General features: G+C 46.1%; 1 protein-coding gene across 1 annotated transcript in view; it reads left to right on the top strand.

The window, feature by feature from the left end:
• Positions 1-201: 201 nt before the first annotated feature.
• Positions 202-22,785, top strand: part of CACNG2 (calcium voltage-gated channel auxiliary subunit gamma 2) — a 117,663-nt gene continuing 95,079 nt past the window's right edge. The window contains exon 1 of the mRNA XM_065921428.1: positions 202-412. Within this exon, the coding sequence (XP_065777500.1) occupies positions 202-412 (211 nt within the window). The remainder of the gene's footprint in view (positions 413-22,785) is intronic.

Here is a 22,785-nt window from a genome sequence, read left to right as displayed (position 1 = left end):
CGTGTGATCTTTATAATTTACACTCTTTTCCGTGAGCTTTTCTTACCTCCCTTTTTTTATATCTCTCCACATCCTCTGTTCACACATATATCCATTATCTTACTAGTGGAATTATTTTTATTTTTTGCTTTAGTACTCGCACCTTCACACACACTCTCCCGAGAACCCGAAGTCGGTTGGGTGTTTATATAATGAAGAATTATGGGGCTGTTTGATCGAGGTGTTCAAATGCTTTTAACCACGGTTGGTGCTTTCGCTGCCTTCAGTCTGATGACCATTGCTGTGGGAACCGACTATTGGCTCTACTCCAGAGGGGTTTGCAAGACCAAAAGTGTCAGTGAGAATGAAACCAGCAAAAAGAACGAGGAAGTTATGACCCATTCTGGATTATGGAGAACCTGCTGCCTAGAAGGTATTTGATTTCCCATCTCCTCCCCCTCCCCACCCCCCTCCCCTTCTCACTCCCCCTTCCCCACCCGCCTCCAAATAAGTCCCCTTTACATTCCACCATTTTCTTACTTCACTCCTTCCACCACAGATCAAGGCTGGTTGGGTGAGTTTCAGAGGCAAGAAAATCAATAAGCAAAAACCATACTCAACTCTCCAGCCTCCACCACCCCCCTTCCCTCAACCTTCTTCATTGGAATAATCTATGATATGATGAAAACAACAACAAGAGATTGTTTTTAAAAAGTCAAATGTGCGCCACCTGCTTTGGAATCATTAGGATTTGCCTTTTGATGTAGTATGCCCACCTCTGAGGGGATTAAAAAAACAACTGCCTCTCTCAACATTGCTCCTCTTTTCGTAATGAAGAATTCCAAAATGTTCTTCCTTTCCCCTCTCCTCCCCTTACTCCCCAAAAGTCCAAGACACATCATCACCTGCAAATCTCCTTTTTTTTGAAAAAAGCTGTTATTTCTAAGACGCCTTATTTGGTAAATCCTAATTATTCCAGGATCGCAAGCTGAGTTCAAGAGCATTTCGTAATGTCTATGAGCCACACATATCGTTCGAGGCGACTGGCTTCTGTGTATGTGTGTTTGAACGTTTACAAAGTCTAAAAATACATACGTCTCTCGCAGGAAACAAACCCAAGTTCTAATAAACAGCAATTCACTTGCAGGTTAGGCTGAGAACCAATTCACTTCCACGCAGAGTGACATGTCTGTTATCCAGAAGCGTGTAGAGTCAGCACTGCAGCCAGCTTGGGAATCAGACGTTGTGCAGGGAGGCCGGGAGGGAGGCGAGAGCATGGGGAGGTTGTGGGGGGACAAGAGGGAGCTGTGGGGGGTGGGAGGTGTCAGCTGTTTACCTTGATCTTGCAGGGTCGCTGGGACATGTGTGCCCGTGTATGTGCTGTGGGAAAAGCGGTCCCACAGAGGAAAGGCTGGGAGGTCAGGGTATGGGTGAAAGCATGTGCTTCTGAGACACATTAATAAACACAGGGAGGGGGGCAGGAAACTCCTGCAGGTCATACAACCTGCATTTAGCAACAGACTTTAATATAGGGGGCTGCATGTGAGTGGCTATCTGTGTCTGTGTGTATAAGCTACAGCCACCCATAGAAAGACATACTCAGAGAGATACATGTTTCTGGGTGGAACGAAAAGCTGATGTGCTTTGCTTCTGATATGAACCAATACGGAGGCCGTTTGAGCAGCGTCGGCAAGCGGGGACTGCAGGATTGTTTGTTAAGCTCAACATGGGATGGTGGTGCAGGGAGTTGAAGCCAGGAGACAGGGGAGAAGAGAGGGAAACGGACCAAGAGGAAGAGAACTGATGTGGCCCCAGAGTCCAACCCAAACTGAGCAAAAGCTGCTCTTTGGGAAATGATTATGCCTGGGGAAAGAGCACCAATTCCGTGCCCCCCTCCCAACAATCTTGGTGCAAATGGTTGAGTGATGGTTGAACATGTTTTGAATAGCTAAGTGACTTCATTGAGCGATGGTCTATTTGACGCATACTGCATTTGGTGCCCTTTCTCAATCCAAACCGCTGCCTTGAACATAGTCTGCAGAGGAGCTTTATGCTGAATACTATATGCTCTTCCCCAGCCAGAGAATCAATATAGGGAAATTAATAGGCACTGTTTTAAACACACCCCTCCTTCAAAAAATGAATAGCCTTTCATGCAGCTAGTCATTAACAGTGGAAAGACTTCCATTTAATTAAACATTTATGGCAGACTTTAAGAAGAAAAGCAAAGTGAATGAAGGTTGCTTTAGGGAAACGATCATAGAAGCAATTTGCCTTGCTTGGATTTTAGTTAGACGGATGAAGATATACAGCCGAGAGATTAAAGACAGGACATGGTTTTAGAAGAAATATTCCCAGACATTGGTGACTTGGAATAAATATACTTTCTTATCAGGATTTTGTTTGAGAATTCTTAATACTGTGATCTTTTAAACATTTTTCTAATCCCTGTAAGGGAAGAGGACTAGATGTGGCTTTGGATAACTTGTGCGTTAAATGGCTTAAGTATTTTCATTAAAATTCCATCTGTTTGGTGTCCACATCCCCAAATGTATTGCCCACCCCCTTCAACTTTCTCTCCAAGCTGTAACCCCACCTCACTCCCAGGATCATCCCTAAAAGGGTTAGTATTGCAACATGTCCCAAGGATTGTGTGAAGCTCCCAGAAGCCCTGGGTTTGGCTCTTCTCCCCAGGATTGAGGCCTCCAGACACTGGCGGGTTGGGGGCTGGCCCAAGTTGCCTTAGGGATTGCTGTTCTTTTTCCATTTGTAGCCCAGGCAGGAAGGGTTGATACTCAGGGCTCCAGTTCAACCTGGCCTTTAATTTCCAAAACCTCTGTCCATATGCGGTTTTGTAGGCCTGAGACACTGCACCCCCCTTTTAGGAAGCTGGGCCTTGGCCACTTAGGATGTGGTTTGAAGGTGTTAAAGATACATATTCTCAAAAACTGCACTGATTTCCAAAGATTATAAGTGCACTTATTTCTGCAGGTTGGCATAGTTGGTTCTGGTGGGGCATTCGTGTTCTTGCTGTTTTGAGCATTCCAAATAGGATCAGCCTTTATGAAAACCAAGTTGTCTGGTTTTCCCAACCTCTGTTTTTGGTGAGAAACTGTACTTTCAGAAAAGATTTCCCATCACCCCTTTGTTACGTTTCCTACTCATACCCAGAAAGTTGTGAACAGATTTCTAGTCTTCTCCCCAAGATGCTGCTCATGACTCCAGGTGAAAAACCGCCTCCTATCTTCTTTTGGTCTCTTTGGCTATCTGGTTTACATTAAGACTTTTTGTCCCCAGAGATGACTTTTTTCTGTTCACTTCTTGGTGAAAATAAGAATCAGAAAACATTTCCTTGCATCCATGACTGTTTTTGAAATAAATTTGTCTGTTGAGGCATGAGAAGGGGACAGGACCACCTGTTAGGGGCTGACACAGCGGGAGAGGGAGAGGAATCGAGAAGAAATCACAGTCTTTCTTCTCACCCTCTGCAGAGTGAGCAGCAGGAGTGTCCCTGTGTGTGAACTTAAGACCCTTGGCAAGCTAGTGTCCTTACTGGGATTTGAGGGCGTGGGGGGCAGGTCTGTCTGCTCATGGATCCCATGTAAATGGAGAATGATAGGAGAAGTTCTTGAACTTTTCAGGAAAGTTGCTTTAAAAGCCTCGAAATGGAGAGATGAATTGGCCCTTTCAGAGAAGAATTCAATAAAATCTGCAACAGGACACTAAAACAGCTTGTTCCACGCATGCTGTCTCTGGGCCACGCAGTGACTTGCTGCTCAGGATATTAACCTCTATTGTCACCAAAAGGAATCATCGTCTCCAGGGGCAGCAAGAAATTCACTCTTTGTGTTTGTTCTCTTCTGTACCTTTCTCCCCTCTGTCTGGGCTCCATGTCTCCCCCAGAGGATTCCCAGTCCTGCAGAGGAGGAGCTAGCAACAGTACACTGTGGTCCTAACAGAAATGCCCCCGTCCTTCCTGCTCCCTCTCTCGCCCTTTTCCTTGCTGTGAGGCAGAGCAGTAATATTTCTCTCCATCCAGACTGTTCGGTTCCCTCTGCTGAATTTCTGAGCTTCTCTTCCTCTCTTCTCCTTCTCAAGCTGCTTACTCCCAGGGGCTCCGCTGTCCATTCTACATCCCCATTCTCTCTGCGTAAAAAGTCTCTGGGTTTTCTTGAACTATTTTTCCAAGTTCATAATTTCATAACGTTTGCTTGGCCTGCAAGGTGGCGAGTGCCCCACACTGGGTTCAGCCATGGCTCTCTTGTTCCATAGAAGGAAAGTATATCTCTTTTATTTTAGGAATGCCAGCTGCCTTTCTTGGACACTTTTGCCTTTAAGGGTGGAAGAGTTGAGTTTAGAAGTTACTAATTGGCCTATATACTGTGTACATATCACTCCATAATTCCTAAGATATTTTGACCTTCTAGGTACTTTGCACACAGTTGGTACAGTAAAAATATGTATCAATGGATTGATGCAGAAATTCTTAAAATTATTGAAATTAATTCAGAAATCATAAGGACATGTGGCAAGTTATTGAGAGAGAGGAAGAGAGGGGAAGGGGTGAGGAAACCAGAATGATTTGTTTACTCTTCCTAGAATTTCTTTTCTATTTAATTTTTATGCAATATTGTAGTGTAGTTGATTTACAATGCTGTGTTAGTTTCAGGCATACAGCAAAGTGATTCAGTTATACATACACATATATCCAGTCTTCTTCAGATTTTTTTTCCCATATAGGTCATGGGATTTCTTTTTTTAAAAGACTAATAATGAGTCATGAATTCATTGTTGTAAAATAAGAACATTCAAAAGGAGTCAGTCATTGGGTTGCACAGTTCCTAATAAGCTAAAGAAAAATTGTCAGTACACTCAGTCTCTACATGGAAGAAAAAAATAACCCATTGATTTTCTTCCCTTTTCTGTTTAAGGTATGCGAAAGCCTGGTTTGATCCTAATACTCACCAGAACAGACACTTTGGGCAGAGAGCAGTCATCAGAGACCATCCCTATGTAGCTTCCCCAAAACCTCCCCCAGAATTCTTTATCAAACTTCTCCACCCAGTTCCCTAGACCTCAAGAACTTTGCCCAAGCTCTTAGGTTCCGATAAGCAGTTTTCCATAGAGGCAGGTCTCACATTCCTACCCCTTCTCACCTTGTAAGACAAGCCTGACTCCTACTGAGGAACCAGCCCTGCAAATCCCAGCCCATTCACACTGCCCTCCTGCCCTCACATTATAGCTGCCAGGTGTAATACCGCACCACACGGGCAGAGCCAGAACTTGAATCCAGGCCTCTTGTTTTCATCCTGGAAACTCCAGAGAGCTCTATGCACAGACTCTGGCCTCTGTGGCCTTGTGTTCACATTCATAGCCGGCAGCTGATTCTATTCTGTCTGCATCCCACTGAGTATCCTCGTTGAGCGCCAAACCCAAGTATGTCAGGACACTGGAGTTCTGACCTGCTGACTCCCTGACATGCTACTCCTTCCGGCTGCCCGCACCTTACAAGGTGACAGCTCTGTACTAATCCTCTCACTTCCACAAGGCCAAGGAGACGCAACACTGAACTTCAGGCTGGACCCACCACATGCTTCTTTGGTTTCTCCCTTTTATTTTGGAAGTGTCTCAGTGTAAACTCTCCATGGGTTTTATACTGGCCAGCATTTTTCAGAAACTGGCAAATTTATGTCCCCTGAGGTGATGAAAGTTTTCAGAGGCAGCTTTGTGGTGTGTGATACAGTTGACACAATTTTGCAGCCACACAGACCTGGGTTCACTACAAGTGCTGCAGCCTTCTGAGCTGTGCAACTTGAAGCAAGTCATTTTACCTCTCCAAGCCTCAGTTTCCCTTTCCAGAAACAGGAAGTCTAACAGCCTTCTCACAGGGTAGCTGGTGGGAATGAAGCCCACGAATGTCTGTCACCTTCTTTCCTGACCACCTGGTATAAAGTTACAGTCAACAACCTCATACACTGTACTGATGGCTCTTTTATTTTACTTTTTTTAACAGACTATGTCCCACCTTCTAGCACACTATGACATTTACTCATACTACTTGTCATCTATCTGCACCACTAGACTGTCAGCCCCACGAGGGCAGGGATCTTTGTTCTGCCTGTTGCTGTAACCACAGCAAGTATCATAGCACGAGACATCAACCTATCTTAGCTGGCAAATGAAGAAGCCACCACTGCCTGCTACAGGGTGGGCATTGAGGAACAGTGATCTCTTCCCATCATCAAAGGACTGTTCTTTAAATTTCACACTAGTGGTGATGGTGACTGAAACATCCTTTTTTTTAACATTCTGAAAATAAATAATAGAGTCAACACAGAAAGAAGGGGGAGAAAGGGAAGGAGAGGGAGTGGGAGAGAGTTTCAACATACAAGGGGCAATAACAAAGAAAGATAATAAAAAAGAAAATGTTTGGAGAGAAAATAAATGCCTGAGAAGGAAGTGCTGGGGGGCGAACATCCTCTAAATAGACACTGGCCACGCTTTCCTCTCTGTTCATCATCCAGAGCGTCTGTCACACAGGTCCTCGGGGAGAGCTTCCCATGAGTATTAACTTTCGGGTCAGTGGGGGAGGAAGCTATATGTACTCAGACTGATAATGCAGGAGATTGTTAAATAGTTCAGAATTCAATGGTCACTTTTAGACTTGAATATAAAAAAAAAATCTCCTATATACAGATGAAATATGTTTTAAGTTTCCAGGTTAGTTTACAGTGACAAATTAAGCAATCCCTTCATTCATTTATTTTATTGGTTAAATCTTTGATGAGTCCCTGCAACTTGCCAGGTGCTGGGTCAAGGGTAGGTGTCATGGTGGGCAGCAGCTCCCTTCAGGGTCATTGCCCTCAGAGCCTTCTGGAAGAGACAGATGCTACTTCAAAGACTCTCCCAAATATATATGCATATATATGTGTGTGTGTGCGTGTGTGTATACATATGCACGCGTATGCTAAGTCACTTCAGCTGTGTCTGCCTCTGCAACTCCATGAACCGTAGCCCACCAGGCTCCTCTGTCCATGAGATTCTCCAGGCAAAAATACTGGAGTGGATTGTCATGCCTTCCTTCAGGGGATCGTCCCAACCCAGGGATAGAACCTGTGTCTCTTATATGTATGTATTTTACAACTATGATAGTGCTCTCAAGGGGAGTCACATAAGACTGTGAGTCTATGACATGAAGATAGATCTAATCAGAGAAGGCTCCCCTGAGGAAGTGAGATGTAAATTGCTGTCTGAAGGATGTGTCGCTGGGTGAAGAGAGGAGGAAGGAACATCTCAGGTTGGAGGGCAGCAAGTGCAGAGACCAGTGAGGGAGAGAAGGGGCAAGTCCTGGAAGGAGGCCAGGGTGGCTGGAGGGTCCAGATGGACATGGGATGGGGGTGGTGATGGTGCTGGATGGAGTGGGGGGTGGGGTTGCAGAAGGAGGATCCAACAGTGCGGAGCCTCACTAGTCTTGTTAAAGAGTTTTGCTCTTTGACTTCTGGCTTCTTGTTTAAAAGCTGTGTGACCTTGAGCTAGTTAATTCTGTCGGAAGCTCCTTCACCCCATCTATCTAAGGGAGCTGATGATGCCTGCCCTAAAGTTGTGAGGATTAGAGTGCCATTCCCTTCTCTTTGTCATGCTCTTCCCAATGTGGCTTCCCTTGTGGCTCAGCTGGTAAAGAATCTGCCTGCGATGTGGGAGACCTAGGTTTGAATCCCGGGTTGGGAAGATCCCCTGGAGAAGGGAATGGCTACCCACTCTAGTATTCTGGCCTGGAAGATCCCATGGACTGTATAGCCTATGGGGTTGCAAAGAGTCAGACTCGACTGAGCGACTTTCACTTTGTTCACTTTCCCAATCCCACCCAGATTTGAGTGTGGTGGTCCCTTTGGCCTGAAAACTTATGACAGCCCAGAGAAGGGAAGAAATAGATAGATTCAACTCCAATTGAAGAAATTCAAAATATGCTTAGTGGAGGTGTTGATGGTAGGTGCCAATCCTGCAGTGGACACAGGGAAGCAGAAGTGAATACGACCCACCTCCTCCCCTCAGGACCCTCCGGGCAAGTCCCATCAGGAAATCCCAAAAAACAGGCATCTTACAGAATGACTCCATTTCACACAGGACATATGACATAGCCTGCTGCCACCTTGGCTTATCACCCTCCCACAAACTCAGAGAGATTCCCTGAGTTTCTCTGAGACATCTCTAACAATCAGTTAGGATCATCGAGGATTTGAGCTGGAATTGGAATGAGGCTCAGTTAAATCCTCCATACTTTTTGAAAATAGGAATGAGATTAGAAAGATGTGAACTGTGCTCCTCAAGGCCAAGGAATGCATGTCAGCCCTTGTGGGATCGCCAGTGAGCTCTCTGCCCTTGCCAGGACCCTGGTCCTTTTTCCTGGGGGTATAAAGGGCTCTGATCTCCCAGTTCTGATGCCATTGGTTATAAAAAAATGAACTACTTAAACAGCTTTCAGGGCAGGGGGAAACAGATTTAATATAACACCAGTTGTAAAACACACTTTAATTTCAGAAACCTTAACATTTAAAATATGTGCCTTGGAATCAAAGGAAGTTGGTATGGCTGTCTTGCTGGCAGAGAGAAATGCAGGCAAAGTGTTGGGAGAGCCCAAGGGATCTCTCCAGTGCCCTTAGCGTCTGTCCCGTGACTCAGGAAGCAGCTTGGAGAAGTGTGTGGTCGTACAAGCACATTTTTTGACAAGGAAAAGGGCGATTGTTGATCTCTGCTCTACAACTGCTCCCTGAGTCCTTGCTAGGTACTGTGTGAGCAGCTAGGACAGAGGCAATAGCACCATCTGCCCTCAAGGAACTTGTAATCTAGAAGAGAAGACAGACCAGTGAACAGACAATGATGATGAAGCAGCATGAAGCTTAAGCTCAGGGCAATCTGGGAGCACAGAGACGGGAGGAGGGGATCCAAGGATGACGGGGTTCAGAAGGATGCACGGGAATGTGCTAGCTGGGGGAGGAAGCATACCTCAGACCGAAGAAATGGCAAGTGCAGAAGCACAGGCGCCTGAGCGGCCAGACCAACGGTCCTGTGGGGCTAGAGCATAGAAGGCTGGGACTGGGGAGTGTTGTGGGGGGCAGAGGAGATGGGACCCCACAGGGACAGAAATGGCTCTCGCGGAATAGTTTGTGTTCCATCCTGGAAGGAAAGGGGACCCAGAGTGATGGTAAGAGAGGGATGCTCACAGGTGACTTTGCTCATTCGTGAGATCGCTGGCTGTTGCGACCCTAATGGATGGGATCCCAGTCCCGCAGAGCTGGTGAAATTTAACTGAGAAGGGCATCCACAGCAGGAGGTCTTGGCAGAGACCAGGTGACTCACCCTAAGCTAGCTGTAGTGAACAGAGAGAACGGGGCATGGAGAAGATTGTAAACGACGTGTTGAATACAATCAAGGTGCTTCAAGGCTCAGCCTTTACTGGGCTGGGCCCTGGGGCTACAGGGATGCAAAAAGTCTCTGATCAATATCACCTTCTCCTTCTAGGGGCGTCTTCCTGACCATCCCATCTAAGGTAGCCCACCATCCTGTTACCTGATTGTATTCCCTTCTTCAACGCCTGAACATTGACTTTTCTTTTTAGCATTTACTTGCTTACACTCTGTGTCCTTCTAGAAGCCTGTGAGCAACGTGAGGGCATGGGGTGTGTCAGCCTTGGCCCAAAGAGTGTTTAGTCGCTAAATGTTGAGTGAATGATTAAGGCAACAGTGCCTACACTCAGGGACCTCCCATCAGGGGAGAGAGAGAGAGAGTGTGTGTGTGTGTGTGTGTGTGTGTGTGTGTGTGTGTGTGTGGTCTGTGTGCACACGCACTCAGTCCTTCCAGTGCTTTGTGACCCCATGGATTGTAGCCCACCAGTTTCCTCTGTCCATGGGATTTCCCAGGCAAGAATCCTGGAGTGGGTTGCCATGTCCTACTCCAGGGGATCTTCCCGACCCAGGAATCGAACCTGCGTCCCTGCATTGGCAGGCAGATTCTTTACCACTGTGCCACCAGGGAAGGCTGCAGGGGAGGGAGGTAGACTCTTAAAAACTCCTCTTGACCGTCATCTCTCTGAGGTCTGGCTGAAAGGCCCTTGAGAACATGCAGGGGATTCCCACACACCCCACAACCTGGGATGCTCTCAGAACACCTTCGGGACCACAGCTCTGCCAGAAAGCTTCGGGAAGCTGATAAGCCACCACGAGCCTGTTCCCTCCTGGGCAGCTATCACCTTTTCTCTCAATCCAAATCCTCATACGTTTATCGCCTGGCTCAGAGGTACCGACTTAGCACCGCTGAGCTGGCTTCAGAGGAGCTGCCTCCCCTTTCTGCTTATGGACACTATATTTATTCACTCTTCCCTGAACTTTCTTGACCTTGGGTAGTCTTCCAGCTGCTAACGAGAATGCCATGGATTAGGTGCGAGATCGCAGGTGCACCCTTGCCGTGGCCTCATTGAATGGGGAATCAGCACCTTGTTTGCCAACCATCCACTGTGTAGTTTACATACCCCAACACCAGTCTCTCTGTCTGGCCTTGCTATTGGGCAAAACTCACTGGTGACCAGCTGGTATTGATCCCTAGACCTTTCTTTATCTCAGTTTTGTCCCCTTCTCTCTTCTTTCACTTTCCATGCATGAAGGATCATTCCTTCTTTTCTGCCACATTTCCCACTCATACTCTTACCTCTGTCTGCACCATTCTTATCTTTATCCTTCTTTAATTTTCCCTAAAGCTGAGACCTCTCTTCCTCAATTTTCCTCCAAAGTATTTTGCAAAGAAAGTAATCCTGAAAAACAACTCTCTGACATCATTTTCTCACTAATAATAACAATAATAATAACTAATCATTCCTTGAATGCTTCCTGTATGTTTCCCAGGATTGCTCTTATTTGATCTTCACAATTCTGAAGATATGTGCTATGATATCCACTATCTCCACCTTAAGAGAATCAGAGAAGTTAAGTGACTTGTCCAAGGTCATACAGTAAGTGGCAGAACTGGGATTGCAACCCAAACCTGTCCAATCCAAAAACCTGTGCACAGCCTTCTGTTACACTAATTATATTTACAATTTTCCCCTGGCCCCCAAATCTGTAAATAAATTACTTTGAGAAGTTGGAGACAAGGCTAAGCAGAAATTGCTATTTGTAATTCATGCATGATGAAGTGTTCAAAACTTTGATGCTTAAATTAGTATATGCTTATTACTGGGGCAGAGTGGGGAGAAGTGGAGGGCCTGCCAGGTTTTCCCACTGTTTAGAGTACAGAAGGAAGCCTCAAAATGCATAGACATCCCCCTTTCTAGTTCATGGAGGGGGAGGAAGTGAAGGTATACATATATTCTTTCTCCCCACCCCTCTGCCTAGAGGGCCATTTCCAACCAAATCCCACTTGTCTTCCTTCAGGGCTTAGCTCTGCCACCTCCCACCCTGCTCCCACCTGGTTCACACTCCCTCCCTCTTTCCTTCTTAGGCATCTACATGTCTCTGAGGCAGCATCTTCTGTCTTTTCAGTTGTCTGTTTCCATTTCTGCCTCCACCTCCAGACCATGAGTCCCCGTGTCCATTTCTTCAACAAAATGTACTCAGTCACGGCTGTGTGTCAGTTACCCCCCTACGCTCCGGGTTTACAAAAGTGATCAGATACCGCCCCTGCCTTCAAGGGGCCTATGCCCCAGTGGGGGATTGGCGGACCCAAGCAAGAACACCCAGGAGAGGAGAGATTGTTTCAGGAAGAGATGTGGGAGGGCGTGGTGTGTTTGGGGGACCACACGAAAATTCTAGTATTGCTGGAGGAACAAGTGTGGGAGGGGAGGTAGGGGAAGATATTAATATTGAGGTTTGACTTTAGACAGAGACCACATCATAAAGGGATGGTTCACTTGCAAAGAGGTCAAAGAGGAGAATTTTCCCAAGGGAATGATATAATTAGATGTGCATTTTAGGAGGATGGCTCAGGAAGTTGTGTGATATAAAAATGGGAAGAAGAGGAGGATGGAGCAGGGAGTCCAGAAAGGAGAAGGCTGCACAGCCCAGCAAGTGATGACGCAGGTGACCTCGGGTGGGGAGGGCAGGGGTGGGCAGGGGGCTGTCGAGCAAGGGAGCAGACATCAGAGGATCCACCGGACCCAGGACTGTCACTTGTGTTGAGTAGAGTGTGACAGTGAGTGACCTTCACTGAGATGGGGCAAACAGGAGACGTTCGTCCCAGGAAGGTGATACCTTTAATTTTGGGTAGACTGATTCCACACCTGTGCTTCCAGGGCCTGCCTGGCACATAGTAGGTGCTAGATTTTGATATGTGTTGACTCTCAGATTTCCCCGAGCATCATCATAATGAACATGATCAGCATTATGTTGTAGCCAAGCCTGGAGTTTGTGCCAGTTCTGGCATCTGACAGCCTGGGTTCAAATCCCAACCTTGTCACTTACCAGTTCTGTGTGACCTTGAACAAGGAATGTCCCTTCTCTAAGTCAGTTTCTCATGTCTAAGCGGGGAAAATTGTATCTCACGCTTGGACTGGTTGTGAAATTTTAGTAAGATGCTCCATGCAAGTGCTTAACACATAATATGTGCCAGGGTGCTGGCACATAATAAACACTCAATAAACGTCAGATGCTGTTATCACTAGGGTGTTTATTATTGATGATACCAATAGTTGCAAAGAGCGACCTGCAAGTGAGTTGTGTTTGGCCCTCAAAATGTTATACAAATCAAGACGTTTCCTATTAAAGAAAACAACAACAACAACAACAAAAAACCTGTCTTTGGCCTCCCTTGAGGAAAACCAAAACAAAAACAGAGTTTTGTAACCCTGGGCCCCCTTCCTGCTTGGCAACAATCAACAGGAGCAGGGTAGCTGATGTCCCTTCAGGTGTGGCAGTTTCTCTGTGGTCCCACAAAGTCCCTGCTGCTCCCGAGTATCTTCTGAGGCTACTGGGCTGCTTCGGCCCTCCCCTGGCCTCTGTAGGCATCTGAGTATGTAAAGGCTCCTCTCTGCCAATGGCAAATTACAGGTGGAGTTTTTGTCTTCCGAAAACGTACACAAAACACCACCAGCCTAGGCTGGGTATAGCAGCTAACAGAGTGAATAAAGCCATGCATCTGGAAATACATGCATAAACACCCAACATTCCCGAGCAGGGCTTGCTGATAAAACTCGGATGGAAGGCGAGCCTCATCTACTCCTCTTTACTCAGCATCTCTAGGAGAAGTTGTTGCTTAAAAAAAGAGATGCTCACCCAGTTCACACCACCCTTGGAGCTTCTGTTTCAGAGACTGACATTTTCTGACCTTGACCCCAGTTCGGGAAATGCACCCCGTGTACCAACCACGTGGTGTGCTTTATTCAATAACTAAATGGCAGGCGCTGGGGAGACAGTCCCGTGGTCCACGCTGGCTGAGGAGAGAGGGTGGTGGGGGCGTTGCTGGAGGATGGAGATTCTCTGCTTTAAATTTTTAGCTCAGAAGACTTCGTAGGGAAGGGAAGAACGTCACAAGTTTCTTGGTATGAAAAAGCTGGTCTAGCAATTGCTGGGAAGGGACATGAACTTAAAGATGTGCAGTTTGATCTGGAAGAACGCTCAGATCTGATCTGATCTGACAGTTTTTGAATGTTGGCCATGGCAGGCTCTGTGCTAATCTGTGGGACACAGAAACAAGTCAGCTTCAATGGGGAGTGGTCTGCCGGATTCTCCCTGGCTGACAGCATCCATCCACTTCCCAGTCTCTCTTTCTTCATTTCGTGTTTTCTGAATTTGTCTACAGTGTTTGTTACTTCTTTCCCAACTAGAATGTAAGCTCTGTGAAGCCAGGATCTCTTTCTGTCCTATTTTCTGTCATAGCCCCAGGAATAAGATCAGCACCCAGCACCTAGTAGCTGCTTGGTTAAGGTTGGTTGGATGATAGAAAACATACCCCTTCTCTGAAGATCAGAAGAGACAAGCAGGTGCTGAGACCATTACCAGTCAGCTGAGGCGCTAGGAAGGCCTGTGTGAGGGCCAGACATAAGAGCAATTCTATTTGCCGAGATCTGGAAGGGACCGTAAGGAAGTGCCCTCTGCAGTGGGTTTTGGAGGATGAATAGGAGTTGGCCAATTGGAAGAGAAGAGACAGGCACAAGGCAGATGAAGGAAATGAAATCACCTGAGGCTGCCTCGCAAAGAGTAATATCAAGGAGAGAACAGAGCTCTGCTGCAGGGGTCCCCAGACTCTAGGATCTAATGCCTGGTCACCTGCGGTGGAGCTGATGTAATAATAATAAAAAATAAAGTCCACAATAAATGTAATGCACACAAACCATCCTCCCCAACCCCGGTCCATGGAAAAATTGCTTTCGATGAAACCAGTGCCTGGTGCCAAAATGTTTGGGGACTGCTATACCACTGGGTCTAGAGCAGCACTCCTCAAACTCTGATGTGAACCTTAAGCACCACAGATCTTAATGACACAGATCCTGGGGCAGGGGTCCAGGTGGGAGCTAAGCCTGTGTTTCTAGGTCCCAGGCAAGTCGCTGATACCACACTTTAAGAAGCACACCTTTGGAGCACGGCCAGTGGGCTCTGGTGAAAGAGAAAATCATTCAGTCGTGTCTGACTCTTTGCGACCCCCTAGACTATAGTCCATGGAATTCTCCAGGCCAGAATACTGGAGTGGGGAGCCTTTCCCTTCTCCAGGGGGCTCTGGTGAACATGGGCTAAATCCTACTTCTGCCACTGGCCAACTGGGCCTGTTTCTTCACCTCTGAAAGGAGGATGACAATCTTCCTACCAAGCACTGAGTCAGTTCAGAGTGCCTGGAGTGGGTGAAGCTCTTAGCTCAGCCCTGAGCACTTCGTATCAGTATGTTTCAGGTAGGATTGTCATTAATGCCTAAAGGTGATCGTATGGTGGTGTCAGAGGAAGGGATGATTTTCCTTGTGAGCTAATGTTGTTTGAGAGACTTCTGTGTGGTGGCCCTGTCCTAAGAACCACTCAGATGTCACCTTCCATAAGCTACACAGCACTCTATAATATGGGTATTATGTGATTCTCGCTTTGCCAGTAAGAAACCAGAGTAAGTGCATTCATTTCCTATCACTCCTATAACAAACAACCACAGACTTAACGGCTTAACATGACACAAACTTGTGTTGCGATTCTGTAGGTCTAAAGTCTGAAATTGATCTCCCTGGGCTAAAATCAAGGTGTCAGCAGGGCTGTGTTCCTTCTGTAAGGAAAAATCTGTTTCCCTGCCTTTTCCAGCTTCTAGAGACTGTCCACATGCCTTGGTCAGTGGCCCCTTCCTGCATCTTCAAAGCCAACAGCATCACATAGTCTTTCTCATGTTGCAACTCTCGGATGCTCTTTCTTCTGCCTCCCTCCTCCACTTCTAAGGATATTTGTGACTACATTGCCCAGGCCTGAATAATCCAGAATAATCTCTCTATCTTAAGGTCAGCTGATTAGCAACCTTAATTCCATCTGCAACTTTGACTGCCGTTTGTTATAATATATGAAACATATTCACAGGTTATAGGAACTGGGATGTGGACATCTTTGGCAGGTCATTATTCTGCCTAGCACAGGGAGTGAGTGCTTAAAGAAGTTCCCTAGTATCACAAGCTCAGAATGGCTCCCCTGGAAAGAATTTTATTTGCTCTTTATTTTATTTATTTTTGGTTGTATTGGATCTTCATTACTGCTCTTGGGAGCTACTCTTCATTGCAGTGCATGGGCTTCCATTTTGGTGGCTTCTCTTGTTGTAGAGCACAGTCCCTAGGCGCCTAGTTGCAGCATACAGGCTCAGTAGTTGCCGTTTGTGGGCTCTAGAGCATGGGCTCAGTAGTTATCACGCATGAGCATGTGGAATCTTCTCAGACCAGAGATTGAACCCATTTTCCCTGCACTGGCAGGCAGATTTCTATCCACTGCTCCACCAAGAAAGTTCCTGGAAGGAATTTTAGAGCTTGTATCAAGAAGGATTGGATTTGACTACAAGCAACAGGAAAAGAAAATTAACAGTGCCTTAAATAAGGCAAAAAGTTCATTCTTTCTCAAGGAAATCAGTCTGGAGATATGAAATATAAGGCTGGTCTGGAGGCTCCACAAACTGGTTAGCAATGCAGGCTCCTACCAGCTCCCTGCCCCAACATCCGAAGTATGACCTTTGACCTCACAGTTCAGTGTGGCTGCCAGAGATCCAGCCATTGCCTCCACCTTCCAGGCATCAAGGTGGAGGATGACATCAAGACATAATGACAGAAGTCTGCTGTTACATGACTCATAGAGAGGTTTCCTGGAACATATCACACAACATTTTGGCTTTGGTTTTATTGGCCAGAAGTTTGTCATGTGACTACATGTTAACTATAAAGAAGCTTGAAAAATATATGTTTATTTCAGGGGACCACATGCCTGGTGAAAATTGAGAGGTTCTATTGCCACCAAAAATAAATAAATAAATAAATAAAGGAAAGAAGGAAAGCAATTAGTGGTATATCCAGGGAGCTCACCCAGTCCAGACCCTCACCTGATGACCCAAGCATCTGAGGTCCAGAGAGGGAAGGGACCTGGTGCAATGGCACCAACTAGCAACAGTGCTGGGACTAAGACCCACACACCCTAGTCCTGGCCCAGCATTTAGCCTCAAGCACCTGGTGGCACTAATGGCAAAGAGCCTGCCTGCCAGTGCAGGAGACATAAGAGATGCAAGTTTGATCCCTGGGTCGGTAAGATTCTCTGGAGGAGGGCATGGCAACCCACTCCAGTATTCTTGCCAGGAAAATCCCACGGACAAAGGAGCCTCATGGGCTATGGTCCATGGTGTCACAAAGAATCAAAACACAACTGAAGCAACTTAGCACACACGCACCTAGCACAGAGCCAGGCTCATGGTAGGAGCTGAGTTATGCTTATGGAGCTGAAGGGACTTTGCTATCCTCTGCACCAAACATTCCTCTCTGGACCACACAGTCTGCTGCTGATGCTTTAGGGCAGATGAAACTCTGCCTTTAGGAGACCCATCGACCGCATTCCTGGGTCTCTTTATCCTCCTTTCTCCCAGCTTACATCCCTGCTTGTATCCTTGGATAAGCTCTGAGCTTTTCTATCTGTCCACAAAGTCACGTGAAAGGGCGGTAGGATTTGGCCGAAGAGAGGCCTCAGATAGCACTGAGACGTGGAGGGCTTTTTTCCTTTTCGAGATTTTCTCTATGACAGGGAGACATCTACTTAGAAATGGAGCTTTATATCTGTGGTGGATTGTGGCAGGAAACCGCTTTTATTGTCTTGGTATTTCAGAGTTTTCTTTTTGAACAGTGAAATGAGGGATGGGGGCTGGTCAAAGCCAGGAGACATGTGGCAACTCTTAACTTTTGCCACGGGCTGTAAACACCAGAAAAGCTCCACCGTCAGGCCCGTGCAACCCCAGCCAGTTCAGACAGACAAGATTTGGTTGCTCTCTCGTACTTTGTTTTCAAATCTTGGTCCCTCGAAACAGGCAGCAAGGATCTTGAGACCAGTGTCGGGTTTGCCTCTGTGCACCTTGCTTGGCGTGGTGCCTGGCACGTGGTGGGCACTTGGATAAGCAGTGAGGGGGGTTTGGGACTTCCCTGGCTGTCCAGTGGTAGAGACTTTACCTTCCAGTATGGGGTGTGTGGGTTCAATCCTTGCTCGGGGACCTAGGATCCCAGATACCTTGCAGCCAAGGAACTAAAACATAAACTGAAGCGATATTGTGGTAAATTCAAAAAAGACTTTAAAAAAATTGGTCCACATCAAAAAGAAAAAAGAAATGAGGAGTCGGTCGATAGTCAGGATGAAGCCGTTAAGGCAATGTCTGGCATTGGTGGGCTCTCAGCAAAATGTTTCAGGGAAAGAAGGAAGAAGAAAGGAAGAAAGGACAGATGGAGGGAGGAAGAAATCGATTTGAATCTTGGCTGGCCGTGGAAGCAGCGGCTCAGGGAACAGGCCGCTCTCCCGGCCTCAGTCCTGGAATAGAGAATCCCTCCCGGCAGGACGGAGTTCTCAGGAGAACCGGAGAACCTGGCCCGGAAGTTCTGTTTCAAAGGGCTTCCCCTCCAGCCCCAGAGCACTCTCTGCCTTTCAGGCTTCCCAGCGGGCCTCCGCTGCCAGGTACCTGGTGCCAGGGTTAGAGAGATGTGGCCAGAGGCAAAATGAGTGGGAGGGAGGGCTGGGGCCAGGGAAGGAGGGATGCAGAGCAAAAGAAACCCACGCCCACCCCATGCCTAAGTCAGTGGCTTTTCAAGCCCCAGGAGAGCAGGAGACAGCGTGGGAAGGATGACAGAGGCAAAAGCTCAGCATAACCAGGTTACGGGGGGAGGGGTGAGAATTTGGAAGGGATCCGCTGAGGCTGCCTGGGCCCTGGGGCTGCCGTCCCCTCTCGGGTCAGTTGGAAACAAGGGCCACAGAGACCATGGCAGTTGGTCAGAGGGAAGAGCAGCAGCAGCAGAAAGTGGGGAAGGGCCTACCCGCTCCCAGGCAGAAACAGACACCCCTCGCAGCCCCAGAAACACTGCTGAAAGGATCACTCTATGCAGACCTGGAGACAGAAAGGAACTGCCAGGCAGGAGAGTAAATTCTTGTGGACTAAGCGATGAAGCCACGGAGCCTGTGGCCAGGACTCGGGCTAAAATTACAGGCCAGATGACAGGATCACAGGTCAGGGCAGCCTAGGACCATAGATTTTCCCTAGAACCCAACCACTCTCTGCCCTAGTTTCTTCCCCAGTTGATTGGGCAGCAGGATCCAGCAGAAAGGGCCCTGTTTGAACATAAGACAAGTCTGGGTTTGAATTCCAACTAGCTCTACATTCCCAGGCAGGGTGCTTAATCTCACTGAATCACTGTTTCTTGTCTGCAACAGGAGTAATAATGCTCATCAAGAAATGTGTTGTAAAAACGCAAATAATCTGTATAAAGGATTTGCACACAGAAGAGGGACTCGAAAGATGGTGGGTGTTGTATTAAACCGAGATTTCCTTCAGCGCTTGGGGTACTACCTGTATTATTTTTGCCATATCCAGGGACTACCTATATTGTTATGAATCAAACACATATCTTTAAATATATCCCATTTTAGCCTCATCCTAGGCAATAATATCTAAGGAATCACTGGTTAAATGCACTGGTTAAAATTTTGACACATACTGATAATATTCTGCTTAAATTCATTTAAACCTTCATCCTTACACCAATGAAATATAAATCCATCTCGATAGCACAGAAGACCATCATTCACTTCGAAAAAGCACCATTGTGACTAATAAACCATCCACCATGTTTGAAAGAGATGGAGAGACTGGGGTCCCTCCATCCCCATTACTCATCAGTTTCCTTCTTTAGATGATAAAGGGGCAGTGGGATGAAAAGTGAAGTGAAGGTCAGGGGCCAATCCACAGAAATTGCTTGGACTACAAGAGCTGTCCTGAGGCATCAGCAACCCTCAGCTCTTGGCTGCAATTTGACCGATTCTTCCATCTTGAAAGGACAATGGTGGGACGGCCCAAGGAAAGAGAAGTCTTGAGCGTGCCTCCCCGGTGGACATGCTGGTTTGAGCTGGAGGGTTTTCTCTTCATCTTCCTGCAGGGTTTTCAGGGGATGCCCCTTCCCGAGACCACTCCAGTATTCTTGCCTGGAGAATCCCATGGACAGAGGAGCCTGGCAGGCTACAGTCCATGGGGTCACAAAGAGTCAGACATGACTGAGCAGCTAACACTATAACACTACAACTAAGACCACCAGAATGAACACAATTAGCTATTTCCTCTGCATCTACCAAAGGGGAAGGGATTTCTTTCTCTGTGCTAGATAGTTTTTCGAACATAGAAGGATTTGCCCCTGGTATGAAGAAGTATTGTGAGATTTCTCAGTAATGATTGTACCCCAGGGCAGAGGCAATGGGGAGTGGGGAAGAAAAAAGAGCCTGTTAACAATAGTAGAAACTATCTCCCATGACTGTAATGGTAGAAAGGATTTGGGGAAATAAAGGAAGGGTTTGAAATAAGGCGAACCACAAGCCCAAGAGTCTCAAGGGTTAGGAATCCAGGTGTTGGGTCAGAGCAGAGAGACACGGGCTATTTTCTTCCATACCTTTGGTCCTGACTTCATCTCTGTGCTTCATGGGCTTCACGTCCCTCATCTGCAAAGCATACTCTGAACTTAAAGCCATGAATTTCACCCCAAGCCTGTTTATTGTGAAGATCCAGCACTGTCTCGTTAGAGCCTCGACTGCTGAGAAGAGACATTTCTTAAACAGTTGAACGAATCAACACGTTATTAGAGATATAAACTAATTTCTGGGCATTAACGTGGGAAACTGGAAATGAATCACAGGGTCTGTGTAGCCGAGAATGGAGAGCCCAGGAAAGGCAGGAAGGCTGCCTAAAAGGAGGACTAGGGAGCAGCAGGCCTTCCCTTTGGAGGGGCCTGGGCCATCATGGACTCGTTGGCTCTGAGAACCCCCTTTGGGATGGCAGGCGTGGGGGAAGTAAGCGTTCTCGCAATGAAGCTGATGAGATTTTAATAGCCAGACAGATGGTCTGAGAAAAAAAAGGAAAATTTTTTTTTCCAAATAAAGGAAAAACACTTCCATAGCCTCCCTTCAATTAAAATGAAGTGAAAGCCCTATATATTGGGAAGATGTATCACCATTATTAGTATTGTCAGTTTGGAGGTCTTCTTTTTAATAATTGCATGATTGAGCATCAATAGTAAACTAGGGTAGTGTTTTCAAACAAATTAGAGAGTGAATCTGTCCACTGAGTTTGGATACAATTAGTATTATTTTGGTTTCATTTGATCTCACAGTTTAATAATGATCCCCAATAATTGTGCTGTGCTTGTTTAGGCAATCAAACATTTATCACTTACTGGATTTTTTCAGTGGCCATTCTCTTAATGACTGCAGGTTCCATATAAGCCACCCATGAGCAGCCAGCATCTCTCAAAATCTGTACCACAAAACCTCAGAGGAAGAGGAAATAGATTAAAAAAGGAAATCTTCAAAAAGAAAGAGGGTAGAGAAGGAAGGAAAAGTAGAAAAACAGCATTTATTAAGCACCCCGTTGTGTGCCAAATGTTTTTATTTTATCCTCAGAACAACATGCAGAGTCTTTCTGAAGATCCCTATGAAGCCAGTGAGGAAACTTGGGAGCTGAGAGATTAATACCTTGTTCACAATCACAAAGCTACCAGGTACAGAGGTGAGAGTCAGGTTCAGAACTTCCCTTTTTCCGTCTTCACTCCGGCATGGAGCTTCCTTCTCTGAGCATCACCAAGCTGTGGGAACCATCCCCATCCATGGAGACAGGCTGTCTCACAGGGCTCCTGCACTCAGTAAAAGGGCAGCAAATTCACTTGGGAATTCTGCCTCGTGGTCTGCCTATGTCATTCTCGTTTCCTAAGCCCATTATCAAATCCTCCTAATGGCTGAGCATTGTGGAGGGAGAGCTGATCCCCAAGAACATGTAACCCAGGCATCCTTTTGCTGTACCAGAAATGGATGCCATAGGGAGAAGAGGAAGGGATATTGCTCATGAAATGTACATGTACCAAGCGCACACGTCCCACCGGTTGAACATACTGGGAGCTACTGTATAGACCATATTTCATTCCATTTCCACAACGTTTCCTGTATGGCAGTGATTTACCATTGCACAGATGAGAAAACTAATACTTGAAGAAGTCACATCATTTTTTTCTGGATAATTGTTGGTGGACTTGGGATTTAAACCCTAGTCCACCCAACGGATTCCAAACATTAATGGTCAATTTTACTTCAGCTAGATCATGCATTTTGATATGACAAAAAGAGGTGGGAGAGATTAAGGATATGGCCTGAAAGATTGACAATAAAGGTGACCCAAGGGACCATGGATTTAATTCCTTTCCTGTCTGAAAGCTGACACTCAAATTCAATTCAACAAGCATTCTCACGATGTCACCAATGTGCTCATAACAGGGCCAAAGCAGCAGGAGCTGATCAAAGATTTGGATTTACTGCCTTCTTTCATTTTAGAAACCTTTTCTCTGAATAGAGTTGTACTCTTTCTCCCACATAAAGACAAAGTAATTTAGTTGCTCTTCACCATGCTGTTTTCAAATAAGAACAGTCTGGTGTCTCTACTAGGGTGTTGTGAGGCATTTTCTATAGTCTCAGCCGCTGCAGCAATTACTTTAGGCTCTGAAAGCTAAACCAACTGCAAATGGTGGTGGAGAAATGAGGAAAAGGAAAAGGGAAGAGTCTCAGAAATACAACCAAAAGTAGAAGGAAAATAAGATAGATAGATGATAGATAATAGAAAGATGACAGATAAATAGATAATTAGATAGATAGATAGAGGCAGGTTTTGAGCTTCTAACTGACTCATGAAGAAAGATAAAAATTCTTAAAATAAAATAGTAAAGACAGGAATGATTTTTTTAATTTTTGACTCTTATTCTTTGTCAAGGATAAATTTATAAATAAGGAGATTGACAGGAGAAAAGAATTTAAGAGATAAAGATGATGATCAGTTGTTCAGATATGGTGGTGGTGATGGCAGTAGTAACAGTGAAGGTGGTGGTGAAGATGATTGTGGTCCTGGTGGTGCTGGTGGTGGTGATGACAAACGTAATTGTAATTGTCTGGAAACTGGTGGTTATGGAGCTGGTGGTGATGATGGTGATGGTAATAGGGACTGACATCATAACAATGGCTAACATTTGGAACATTCTTCACAGTACCCAACGCCTTTCAACTTACATTGCTTCATTTTTGAAGAAAAAACTGTTCACAACAAGATGCTAGA

This window comes from Muntiacus reevesi, chromosome 1, assembly GCF_963930625.1.
Source record: "Muntiacus reevesi chromosome 1, mMunRee1.1, whole genome shotgun sequence".
In the NCBI taxonomy this organism is placed as follows: domain Eukaryota; kingdom Metazoa; phylum Chordata; class Mammalia; order Artiodactyla; family Cervidae; genus Muntiacus; species Muntiacus reevesi.
The sequence above is the reverse complement of the archived record's forward strand: the minus strand, read 5'-3'. Positions and strand labels throughout refer to the sequence as shown.